The following is a 12,735-nucleotide window of genomic DNA, read 5'->3' as shown; positions in this document are numbered from 1 at the left end:
GCATGCAAGGCAAGCACTCTACCAACTGAGCTGTATCCCAGCCCCCAGCTCTTCTGCTTTGGATGATCTTGGACCCCACCTGCAATTCCCTATCTGGGGAGAGCAGGTGCTGAGCTGAAGCTGTTCCAGGGTAGAGGATGTTACCTTTGAAGATGATTTTAGAGAGTGTATTTTTTTTAAGGGAGGAGAAGGGGTTCCTTTTTACATTTTTAGGTATATAACTATTCAGTTATAATAGTTTTTTGACAATTTGTCAGATCACTAAAATTATTCTTCCCAAAAGAAAATCTTCAAGTAGCTAATGGGTATAGGAAAAAATGTCCCCCATCACTACCCAGCAGAGAAATGCCAGTCAGAACCACAGTGAGATCCCATCCTCCCCAGGTAGAGTGGCTGTGATCAAGGAGACAATAATCACAAAAGCTGGTAAGGGTGTGGAGAGAAGGGTGGTCTCACACACCGGTGATAGGAGGTGCTTCATACGGCCTTGAAGAAAAACAATATGGAGGCTCCTCAAAAAACCAGAAAAACGACATGATCCAGCATCGGCCACTGCTGGTGTCCACCCAGAGGGAATGGGCTTGTCGTATGTACTACATCCCCGCCCTCCGCACACGGGACGTGGGTCAACCTAAGCCTCTTCAGTCTTCATTTTAAAGAACCAGCCACATCATGACATCTCTCACCGCTCTCACACTTTGTTTGGAATATTGCATTTAAAAAAAAAATAGGAAATCCCTCTGAAGGATTTGACCAAGTCATAAAGCCAAATGACAAAACACACCACCACCAGCACAATGAGGAACAGCTCTAGGGACTCCAGAGAGGGGCTTCTGATCTGTGCCCCAATCCTGAGTTCCCAGGAAGTAACCCCACCTGTGGCGTGAGCAGCCTGGGACCTCGGTGGCATTCCTAGTGCGTGCAGGTGGTCCCCAGCCTTTGCTCTATGCCATCTGCAGGGCGTATGTTCTACAGCCTCTCCAGAGCACACTGCACGGTGCCCACGGCTATGGGTTCCCAGGGAGCAAGCCATCAAACTGACATCAGCTCTGGAAACCACAGCGCTGCCTCCGCAAGATGAATGGGCTCAAGCTCTCCTTCACCCCGTGGCCATATACCTGGGGCAGAGCGTTTGGAGGTGGTTGAGGATCATGGTCAAGGCAGGTCCTTCCCTTTTCATCTGACAGAATCATCCCAGCATGGCCCCAGATGGTTCTCGCACTCGTGGGTAAACACCATTTGTCACTCAGAATGAGAAGCGGGAAGGGGAGGTTAACATACCTATAGATAATACATGCACTGTTCCTGCATGTGTCACAATTAGCTGTGTCTTGCCCCGTCCGATATGAAAGCCTACAAGATAAGAACAGGAGAGCATTACAAGCGGTGGCTGGGGGTCGCTGGCCGCACAGAGCAGATGCCTCACACCAGATGCTTCCCAGTGCCAAGCTCGTCCCCGTCCTGGAAACCAACTGATGTGTGTCCCCAGTTTGTTCCTGTCCCTGCATTTATTGTACACAAGCCTTGCAGCCTCTGAAACTGGCATGATCTTTAAATTAAGTTTAGGACATAGAAATAATAATAATTTAGAAGCATAAGCTACTGGATGAAGTATATAATCTGATTTTGTTATGAGCACAGGGAATTTGGGATGTTTCAGTGCAGCTTTATATTTATAATGTTATGAAGAAACTTTGAGGGAAAAACGGCTGTAGACCTGGGTGGTGACTCCCTGGCTTGCTCAGGCCCACCCCTGTCCTGCGGCAGCCCAGAGGGCATGAGGCCCGTGGGCTGCCTCCCCTGCCTGCTTGGTCCAGCAGGCCAAGAGGGGCTTCACACTGCCTTTTCTTTTGGTTTTTAGAGGTGCTGGGGATTGAACCCCAGGCTTCATACATGCTAGACAAGTGATCTACCACTGAGCACTAGGATTTTACATTTTTAAATCTTTGAAAAAAGTCAAAAGAATATTTGTGAAACAGGCAAATGATGGGAAATTAAAATTTCAAGGTCCATAACTGATGTTTTAAATTTTGACAGTAAAACTTTTGAATACATTTTTTAAAAAAATATAAAGACCTAGACAGTGGTCTTCCTGTTGCCTCCTGGTCTATACATCCCAGAGCCTTTACTGCTTGCCTCCTGGGTCCTCGTGAGAGCATGCTGCTGCACTGTCAGCCTCTGACTTACCCTCGCTGGCTGCATTCTCTGGGGAGTTCTGTGCCCTACGAGGCCAGATGGGTTTTGGACTGAGCATGTGTGTGTGTGTGTGTGTGTGTGTGTGTGTGTGTGTCTAGGGGTCGCTAACTCTCCCTGTTGCTAAAAAGTAACCTTGGAGTTTATTTGTAGTTCTATTATATAAACTTGAAGGTGTGAAGGGCGTTTCTGGGGCAGGTTGGAGCTGTCTTGCACCAGTCACCCCAGGAACTTGTACAGGGGGCTCTATGCTCTTGTGGTTTCTCCCACCTACTTGGGTTGGCCTTTCCTCTCTCATATTATCAACATGCAGGTTTAGTTTTTCTGCAAATTATTTTGTACTCAGGGACAAACAGAATAACAGGAATCTGTTAAACTTGTGGCTCAAGAAAAGCTTCCATCCAAATTGGTTTCTAATCACTGGGGGTAAATTTACACACACAGAGTCACTCAACAAAGTAATAGTGTGCACAGAGAGTTTCTGTCAACAGCAATAGTCAACACCTCTGTCACCTTCACTGTGTACACTTCTCATGTATGCATCATGGGTTTTAAATTGAAAACAACTTTTGTTTCCTCATTCTATTTTGCGTTACATAAACATTTGACAAAAGGATTGTCTGCTCATGTGTGATTGTCTATGAGCTCCAGAAACTGGAATGTGACCTTTGAGTCCTGCTCACTTTGTTAATCCAGTGGCCACCTCTGCCCCAAGGTGTTGCCAAGCATTTCCCGAGGTTCACTTATCTGAACAGGAACTGGGATGATAATGGCCAGCTCTTCCTTTCCCTACCGTCATGCCTTACGCAGGGAGCAGATGCTTGCCACCTGGCTGTTTCTTCTCCCTTGTCTTTGTCAAGAGATGGAGAAATATGTGGCTCTGCCCTTGCCTTCCCCAAGGGCCAGCCCCAAGAATGCATGGCTCCTGGCTGCAGATTTGTCCAGCCATGCAGTCCCCCTACCCAGGGCACAGCCCAGCCCACCCCAAGCTCCCAGGCCTAGTGTATGCACAAGGCTTTTCTCTGTCCAGCTTATCCTCCCTGAGCTTGGCTCGAAGCTCAGTTTTGAACAAGGTCATTTTGCACCATGAAATAAGTGCAAGAGTTGAGCCCGGCCCTCCGTCACATGTTTGTGAAAGTGCTGTCATCCCCTTGGCTGGGTTGCTGAGGTGCTGCTGCTCTCTTGCTGTCCTGATGGGCACACGACTGTGGTCTTTGTGCTGTCACACCAGGCTGTGGTGCTTAAAGAAGGTGGAGTTGGGTGTAACTTCATTGCTGTCTGATGGCACTCTCTGAATTTCACTCCCATAGACCTTCCTGCCCTAGACCTCAGGACAGATCTCCATGGAGCCTCATCAACACCCACATCCCTCTCTGCTCAGTAACCTCAAAGTTTGCAAGTGTTGTGCTGACACTGGAGCCTAGAGTCTTCCAATTAACTGTGCTTCCTCGTTTCACAGAGGAGAACACAGTGACACTTCAGGTCCAGGATCTCATTATTCTTAGACCCCAGGCTTCTGGTGCTCAGTGTTGCCTTGCTTGGGACCTGTGTTCTGCACCTCGTGTAATTGGCAGCTTGGTATTGTCAGAGAATCGGGCAATGACAGGACAAAGGCTCCAGGCACCTGAGGTTCACAGAGGCTTTTTCTGCTGAGGGTGGAGAGATGCAGAAGACTGGCCTCTCCCAAGGCCTCCTGAGAGGGCTGTCCTAATCACCCTGCCCAGTGGACGGTCGCCCCTTTAGAGCCAGGAAGCAGGAGGGAGTTATTAAGTGCCTACTGAGTGACAGACACCATTGTGGCCATGAAGAAGGCGTGTGAGTGAGGTAGGGCCTTCTCCCAAGGCCTATAGTGGAATGGGAGAGCACCAGGTACAGGAGGATGGCAGAATGAGCAGTTAGGTTCTGTATAGTAGGGGGTGCTGTGAGGAGTGGCTCTGGCTTGACCCCCATGGCGGTGGCATCTGAAGGGAGACCAGGGAGCTGATAAAAAGCAGTCAGTTACTGAGTGCTGCAAACAGGACCCCCAGTCTTGGCATCCTGCAGGGGGAGATGGCAGCACGTGGCAGGACAAGACCAGAGGCCAGTGTGGCTGCACATGGTGGAGGTGAAGCCAGGTCACCCAGAGGGGAAGCTCGCAGGACATGATTTTATATTTAATGGCAGGATGAGAAGGACACTTCCTGTCAGCCCTCTCCTCCCCTGTCTTGGGACAGTGACAGCATCACTGTCCTCCTCTTTGCTCTCTCTAGTTTCTTCTGTCAACAAGGAAATTGGGCGGTCAGTCCATTTCTACCATGTCTGGGAAGTTATTTTCAACTCCATTCCAAGAACTTTCTCTGGAGAGGCCCTTTGGTGTATTTCAACAGTTTTTGTTTAAATTCTTGTTGTTTACAGGAATCAAATGCCTGGGGTCCAGAAAAGCCCGTTTGGCCCGTGTCACATGGCTCAATCAAAGGCTGCTGCCACAGCTAATGTCAGCCACTCTGTGCCTGCTGAAATGTCGTGGCGCACACGAGTGTTCTCGGTAGAGGGCCTGCAGCTCTGCATCCCACTGTGCTCCTTGGTTGGTCATCCACAACTGTGGCTCGGAGCTTCCAAGGATCATTTCATGGCCACATTAATAAATGGGCTGCAGCCACTGACAAATGCACACTCCAAATACACACAAAGCAGGCAAGTTCTGCGGGACAGGATGCACCAAATGCTCTGCTGGGAATCCCCTGTGTTCCCTTCTCAATTTGGAAACATGTCACGAAACCAGTGCTTGGAGAGGGTGTCTTTCCATATTGTCATTGCCATGAACAGGGGCAGTCCAGAACCCTCAATCTGCTAGAGTAGATGCTTGTCCAATGAGGGGGAGGTAGAGATCTTTAGTAAATTAGATGCTCTGAGATGTTAGAGCTTAGGCTATTGATCTAAAAGGTGTGAACAAAGCATTTTGATCAAACATTTTTTTTTTTTTTTGTCCTGAAAGTTGAGTGCCTCCTTTGTAAGGCTCCCTTCCCTTTTGATTTGAGAAGTCCCTGCTGTTTGTAGGTTTATGACCTCACTCCTGAGATGATTCCTGGTACCTTCTGGGTGTTTGGCTAATATTAGTTTTGCCAAGTCATTCTCAGGGTTTGTGTTCTTCTCCTGAAATCCAGAAAAACACACTAATCTAATCAAAGGATTCCAACTGAGTGCAGAAAGAAGATGAAAAGTGTAAATTGTGAAAAGTTCTCTTCTCACCCTTCTCCCCTTTGGGCTCTGAAGACAAGCACTTTACACATCCTACATAGGGGTGCTGTGGCCCTGGCTCTCATCCCACTGTAGACAGCTGTCATTCGCATCTGAATGAAGGAGGTTACTTGAACTCAGCATTCAGCATCTAGGAAGCACCAAGGGTCCCAGGTGGGGTCTTTCCTGTTGGAGATTTCGGGTTTTCTGTTCTGCTTGCCCTGTAGCTGCCATCCCCCCAGAGCACAGGTTCAACCCAGGGACCAAATCAGGACCCTGGCCCTCTCCTTGCTCAGTGTTCTTTGAGCAATCCTGTGTTGGGATGGGTCTCCTTGAAAGGTAGAAGACACTAGACGTGATGTATAAAGTTACCAGGGACGTCAAGGGTGACTGTGTGGAAACACACGGAGGAGAGGGACTTGATGCTCTGTTCAAACAAGACCGATCTAGACACGCTAACTGTGGTGTCCAGTTGTTGAGTCACTTCCACGTCTACTTTGTAGCGAGCCAGATTCTTCACGAGGCCCTTGCTCTACTTCAAAAAGCAGACTGAGTATGCTTTACAGAACACAGCTTGGTGCTTGGGGCATCCCCATCCAAAGAAAACCTCAGGGCTACCTCCCTGCAGTGGCCTGGGCTTCTCAAGTTTAACTCAGCATGCCAATCACCAGGTTTTCTAGCTACCTCCAGTTCTTCAGTTGTCAATATATGGAAAATCCCAGATTATACAAACATATGTCCTGTGTTTACAAGTATACAGCAAATAAATATCTGTAGACTGAAATATATCTAAAATAAGTTATGGCATATCTATTGAAAAAAGTGTTGGTGACAGTTTTCTGCATGCAAATCTTCAGTTATTCCTTTCATGGGTCATTAGCAAAAGAGGGGCTCAGAAGCAGAATTTATAAAAGAAACAAAGAAGGGGAGTCCCAGGGTGGTGCTGGGCAGCAGTTTTGGTGGCACCCATAGAAATGATAATAGATAGACAGCTGCCAACCTCAGCTGGAGCTGCACCAGGGACCTGTCCTGGGAGGCGGGGGACGGGAGTGGCAGATAGCAGCCGTCCCTCTGTGAAGGTAGCAGGAGAGCCAAGTTGGCAGGAAGTGTGTGAGAAATGTCAGGGGAAGGTCACAGGGAGCTTTCTTCCTGGCCGCCCATCCAAGCTGCCCAGGGCCTCTGGCTGACACCTTGAAGAAGGGTCTGAGAACCAAGACAAACAGCTCCGAGCACAGCAAGACAAAACGAGGCAAAACATTGTTTGTTAAAGATCAGGGACTCTGCCGTCTCTGTGCTGTTATGGGAAGCAAAGCCCATCAGAGTCAGGAGTATCTCCAGGAGAAGAGTTGTGGAGTGGGGTGGCTCTTCCTGTGCTGACAGGAGCCAGGGTGTTGATTACTGGGTGGACTTGAAGGTGCTGTTCCTGCGGCCACCATACTGCCTGCTGCGTGATCTGTCTGTGAGGTTTGCTTTCTCTTATGGCGTCGCCGTCTTCTTTTTTAAATTGAGGACCCAACCCAGGACCTTGCACGAGGTAGGCAGGCACTCTACCACTGAGTGACATCCCCAGCTCTCTCAGATCTTAAAATCTCACCAGCTGTGGTGGTGGCCACTGTCAACCCACCAGCTTGAGAGCTGAAGTGGGAAGATGGCTGGACCCTGGGAGTTCAAGGACAGCCTGATCAATAGCAAGACCCCAGGTGAAAAAAAACAGTCATTTAAATTCTCAGTTGAAAATCCTCTGCTCACCTCCCTGGGTGTCTGCCAGGGACGTTTGAGTAGGTGCAGTCTGGCTGCAGAGTTCAGAAATACTCTCACAGCATTGCGAGTAGATTGGTGCACCATGTGCTGTGGACCCCTCCCCTGAAGTTCTGCACAATGCGGGACACAGAAAGTGACCCTGTGACTTATTTGCTATCTTTTAAATGTCCTTTTAATTGTTAGGAAATTCAACTTCTAGCCTGTAAATAGATGTCATTTTGGATAATGCTATAGACAGGGCGTGGCTTCCAAATGTGGCCTTCAAAACAATAGTGACACAGGGTCTTGGGATTGTCACAGGGCAATTCAGCACCACGGACAGCGCCATGAGCCCAGGTCTTCCTTTAACTCTTAAGGTCTGGGTATGGCCCCAGGCTAGGGATGGTGGTCCTTGCAAAAATGGAGCCTCCAGGGCTTCTTTTCCAGGTTGTTGAGGTGTTTCACTTGTTGTCTGGATTTCCATCTCTTGTTTTCTCTGGGCTTCTTCACTGGGAGCCAAAAGAAAATTTTTTTTTCTTCTGCATTGTTGCCCAGCTGTCCTATTTTGATAACTAAGCTGTCATTTATGTCAGCATCTTGAAGAGTTTTTCACTTAATAGTCTCAAAGTGACATTAATTAGACACGTGGAATGACACCTCTACAATTGTGCATGTGTGGGGAAAGTAAATTTTGAAAGTAGTCCCTGTCTGATGTTTAAGGGACCCGACCACCCTCTGCTATAGATCTGGCTTGTTCCTGTATCCACTTTCTCACCAAGAATGTGCCAGGACATGTCCTGGAAGTGTACCTGGTTCACTTGCTAAAGTGAGTTTAAACCTTCTCGAGGATCCGTGGAAGCTCAGCTAGGTCTGTTGTAAATGTTTGAGCTGTGAACTGCCAAGATTTAGGGAGCATCCAGTGTAAGGTTGGCAAAAAGAATGTGAAGAATACAAAGTCAGTTTTCTTGGCCAATCAAGGTCACCTGTCGGTCAACAAAGGGGACCCAGGCCTTCGTGGGTGTTGGTCTGACAGCTCCCTCTGCCCCCTTCACATTGGGAGCTGTCTCCTACCAGGGGCAGACTTGCCAAGTCACGCTGTGCAGCCTGGTGGCCTTGTTGACCTGGGCTCTCCAAGCAGATAAGGTAGGTGTTAGTGGCTAAAACTAAGGATGTGCTCTGGAAACCAAGTCACAGTGTCCTCTAATTTTGGCAAAGATGCCTGAGGAAGGTGTTTCCCCTGCACTGGAGACATCCATGTGGCCCCCTGCTGCTGCCTGCTTGGAGCTGTGCAGGAGCCCCCTTCAAATGTTCTGCTTGTGACCTTTGGCCAGTTCTCAAACCACCCTCCTCCATCCACTTTCCTCTGCACCTAGCATTCTGCATTGACACAGCCCTTCATAGCCTCTGCTTGCCCAACTGATGTCACCATGCCAGTCACAGAAGAGGTGGCACTGGAGGTTCGTACATGCACGGAATGAATGAGCAGATGAACCCAACACGGACTGAGAAGTAACTTGGTCTCAGCAGCCCTTCAAGAGTTGATTTAATCTTTGTTAAATGAATCTCTAGACAAGTCACTTTGTGTCTTCTGCACTCAGCAGCAGTATCTACTAAAGTGACTTTAATGTGGTCCCCAAGTCATATTTGTGTAGAGAATGTTAACACAGGTGTTACGCACTCCATGACTCTGGTTCTTCTATTCTCCAGCTCATGGGCCTGTGGATGAGGTCAGGCTCATGATACACTTTGGTTTCCCATAGTCATCTAGGCCGTCTCTTGGGGGAAGGGCTCTCACTGAGACCAGACACTTTGTTTTCACACACATTCATGCATTTCCCCTAAATATGATCGTGTACATTCCGAAAATTTCTTATATAACACAGAGTCTGCTCTGGGTGATTATACCAGGCGAGATCTGTTTTGAGGATGCAGTACTAGGACTCAGAAGACGGTCCCTCTAAGAACCATAATGGGAGATTCCACAGCATTCTGTGGCTGATTCTCTGTACTGCTTAAAGCATTTTGAGGGCTAGCCTGAGAACTCCAACCCAAGTTATAGAGAAATGAGTTTTTGGAGCACATTCTTTTGACGAGTTAAAGGGAGTCTTTGTTCATCCTATTTGTCTTCCCTACATTTAACTTCCACCAGAAGGTGAGCTTTTCAAAATCATGCATGTTGCATTCTCCCAAAGCCAAGAATTGAGATGGAAATGCAAACCCCATTCAATCTTAACATCAGGATGATTTTCAATAATCCTGCTTATTTCTACTGAGGGCACTAATCAGAGACCTTAAAAGAGTTTGCTACAAAGTAACCAAAACAACAGTTCTTGTTGCTCACAGTGTGCCCAGTGCATTAGCACAGTGCAAGACCCTTGCTGGGGGTCAGTTACCTGCATTCATAAGAAACAAGCCATGCTCTCAAGATACTTAAAATCTAGAATGAAGAAAGTGCTTCTATGCTTGGGAAGTTAGCTGCCATGACTTTGGAAAGGTCCTTCTCTGGTACTGTTGGCACTGCTTATGCAAATCCCACCCTTCATGGCAACTCCACAAACCTCACAGTAAATCCCTGGCACTTTCTGAGACTCAGTACCAGAGCGCACTCTAGATCCACTCCAGGTACCTTGGCCATGCAATGGAGCCCCTTTCTTCTGCAGCATTGATTGAGAGCATTTCGCTGGTGGGAAACGTGTCCTGGTGCACCTTCCCACCCTAGGCCTGTTGCATGGTACCTTTCTCTGGCTGGGACATGGTGTGCCAAGGTGGCGGGCTCCTTCATGACTGGAGAGGGCCAGTACCCTTTCTGCCCTGCCCCCTTCCAGCTCTAAACTCCCGCTCAACCCTCGTTCCCATGGAACCTGCCAGAGCCTTCGGCTGCTGGTTCTCCTGACACCCAGAACAACAGCACAGTGAGGGGGAGGCTTCCCCGTCTGTTCTCTGATAAATTCCTGGCACCCACATTGGGGCCTGGAGTAGAATGGGTGGTGGAGAACTGTTCTTTGAATAGTGATGGGATGAATGAATGAGTGAGTGATTGAAGAGTCTGCATGAACAGCCCTCGGGGTTAATGGGCAAAACTCCCTTTTGCTTCTGAAAAGCAAAACAGAAACGTGGGTTTTGTGACATTCCCGCTGGGCAGGGAACATCTGTCTAACAGTCTTACGTTATTCCATGTAAAATGTTCCCGAACAAGTGGGGGAAAAGGTCAGTCATCTTCTGCCTCCCAACCCAGTTATGAAAATGAATGGCTTAGCCTTGCACCGCAAGCAGCCCATCTTCGCTTGCCCAGAAAAGGTCATTCGTTGAGCCCAGGAGCAATCCTGCCAAGCACGTTTCGCTGAGAAACACCCTTAATGAACTCGGTTGCTTTCTTTAGATGGTGTTGACAAATTAACTTTTATTGGCCTAGCAGCTCCCCAAATGTAGTGGCACTATAATTCTGGGGAGGCTGTGGCTATTAGGGAAGCTTTTAATGCTTGTTTTCATTACAAAGAATTAAAGTGAAGCCATAATGGTGGTTGGAAGAAAAGCATCTCAGCCAGGGTGAGATCCAAACCGGGGAGTCGCCCTGTCCCTGCAGAGCAGGCGCCATTAGTGGGTCTCCCTTGCTCCCTTGCTCATCCTCTGTCTCAACTCCAGGGCTACTTCTTTATTTTCTTTGTCTCTCCCCAAGGCCCTGGCCCATCTCTTGGCTGGCTTCCTTGCACACAGAGCCAAGCAAGGAAAAGGGAATGCATTCGCATTATTGTACATACATTATTATTACTGTCAGAAGTGCAGGCAGATCTGGAGAGGAAAATACAGAGATGAACACTATTATTAAGGCAAGACTTTTTTTTCTCCTTTAGTTTTTGTTAATCATATTATCATAATATGCAAAAATCAAGAACAAGAATAATTATTATTTTGAGTGTGGAATGCCTGGCTATAGTGTAAAGGAGGCCAGACTTCCATTTTCTTTTACACATGAATGCAGTCAGGAAGAGAGTGAGTTCAAAATGATGTCAATAACGATCCAAACACGTCACTGGCCCCAGAAGGCACCGGGTGGAGCTGGTACTGGGAAAGACAACTTTTGGGGGGCTGAGCTGAGGCCAAGTTGATTAACTTGTGTTCCTGGAGGAGAGTTAAAGCTGAAGCTATAATTTATTGGAAATTAATGAAAATGAATGTTGGTACCACAGGCTACCAAACCAGAATGAAAATGAGACTGTGCATATATGGTATGATAACAGACTGTCCCTCTGGGCTGTCACTGTTTTCTACCTGAGGACTATCACACAGTCTATAACTTACAGAGGTTTTAACTTTAAAGTATTAGTGTTGTGCATTTGTCAGTTGTTCTATTGTTAAACATCCACAGAGGCTTTTATCATTTATTTATAGTTTTTTACGTGTGTGTGTAAATTTTAGATCAACCTAGTTAACAATTTTAAGTAAGAACTTACTCTTCTTGCAGCTTCGAGCTTTGTTTCAATGGCCTGACCTTGCATTTGTTATTTAAACAAATGCTTCAGAGCTCTTGTCGCTGAAGATTAAAATCTTTAAATTTCAGTGTGATCATTTGTAGGATCCTTGATATTCAATTATGAGACTTATCTGGGGAAATAGTCTCATGCTGTTGCCAATGAAATACTGACTTAAAAAAAATTTTACTCCAGTTTGATTACAATAACCCATTTTTAGATCATCTTTTCCCAGGATCTCAATTCTTATAAATTTTTTTTTACATCTGCTTTTTTAAAATACGTGCAAAGTTTATGTTTACAATGCATTGAAAACTTTGCTTTAATTTGTTGCTCACATGAATTTAGGTATTGATTTGAGGAAGTCAGGCCAGGTGGATACCTAGGGTCACCCAGTGGGCCATGCCTGTTACAAGGCCCTATTGGATCAGCTTACCCAGGCAGGTGAATTCTGTGTCCTGCTACCAAGATCTCTAGGTTTAGATCAATGGCTTTGATTTTTTTCTCAAATTATCCCAGAGAGGGGCTTCCTCTTAATGATTATGAGTCCTCAAAAATATACTTTGTTCCTGGGATACGTTGGAATGGCAGACCCTGCTGCCTGGACCCCTGAAAGTTTGCTTTCTCCAGAAGATGAAATCAGTATAAGCCCCTACAGGTCTGGGGGCAGGAGCCTCTACAGACCTTCAAGTAAAGGAGGAACCTAGACTCGCAATATCAAGGACAATACCTGCCGTTTACCTGTGTGTTTCTATCAGCCCCCTCACTCTGAGGGGACTGTGCCATTTTTTCCACACTTTTGACCTTGGGGAAGGTACTGAGCACACCCCACCTCAAGTTTCCTGATAGAGATCATTCCTATCCTGAATTTTTTAAAAACGATTTAAATAAGAAAAGTCTGCACGACTGGCATTTTGGAGGTGCACCAAGTTGGTGAGCTGTGTAGGTGCTCTGCCCAGAGGACTTGCTGCACTGGACTCTCCCTCTGGCCCATTAGGAAATACAGCTCAAACCTTTTTTTCCCACAGTTTAGCAGAAATCGCATAGGATTTTAAAAAGTATTTGAAAACCAGAACTTGCATTTCATTTTTTTTTTAAAATCTGAATTCTGGGACAC

General features: G+C 47.0%; 2 protein-coding genes across 10 annotated transcripts in view; one reads left to right on the top strand and one right to left on the bottom strand.

Moving 5' to 3' along the window:
- The window catches only part of Dock1 (dedicator of cytokinesis 1), a 461,323-nt gene that overhangs the window by 195,660 nt on the left and 252,928 nt on the right, over window positions 1-12,735 (top strand). The window lies entirely within an intron of this gene.
- Window positions 1-12,735, bottom strand: part of Insyn2a (inhibitory synaptic factor 2A) — a 55,894-nt gene that overhangs the window by 16,068 nt on the left and 27,091 nt on the right. For 3 of the 5 annotated variants that reach the window (XM_078024313.1, XM_005320768.4, XM_040271764.2), the window contains one exon: window positions 1,282-1,353. The exons of 1 other annotated variant lie outside the window; for it this stretch is intronic. In XM_078024313.1, coding sequence (XP_077880439.1) covers window positions 1,282-1,353 — 72 coding nt within the window. Of the gene's footprint in view, window positions 1-1,281; window positions 1,354-2,267; window positions 10,939-12,735 lie in introns of those variants that run through there. One more of the 5 variants, XM_078024328.1, reaches the window with a different exon arrangement.

The sequence above is a fragment of the Ictidomys tridecemlineatus genome, chromosome 1 (assembly GCF_052094955.1).
Source record: "Ictidomys tridecemlineatus isolate mIctTri1 chromosome 1, mIctTri1.hap1, whole genome shotgun sequence".
In the NCBI taxonomy this organism is placed as follows: Eukaryota; Metazoa; Chordata; class Mammalia; order Rodentia; family Sciuridae; genus Ictidomys; species Ictidomys tridecemlineatus.
This window is presented reverse-complemented; position numbering and strand designations above follow the sequence as displayed.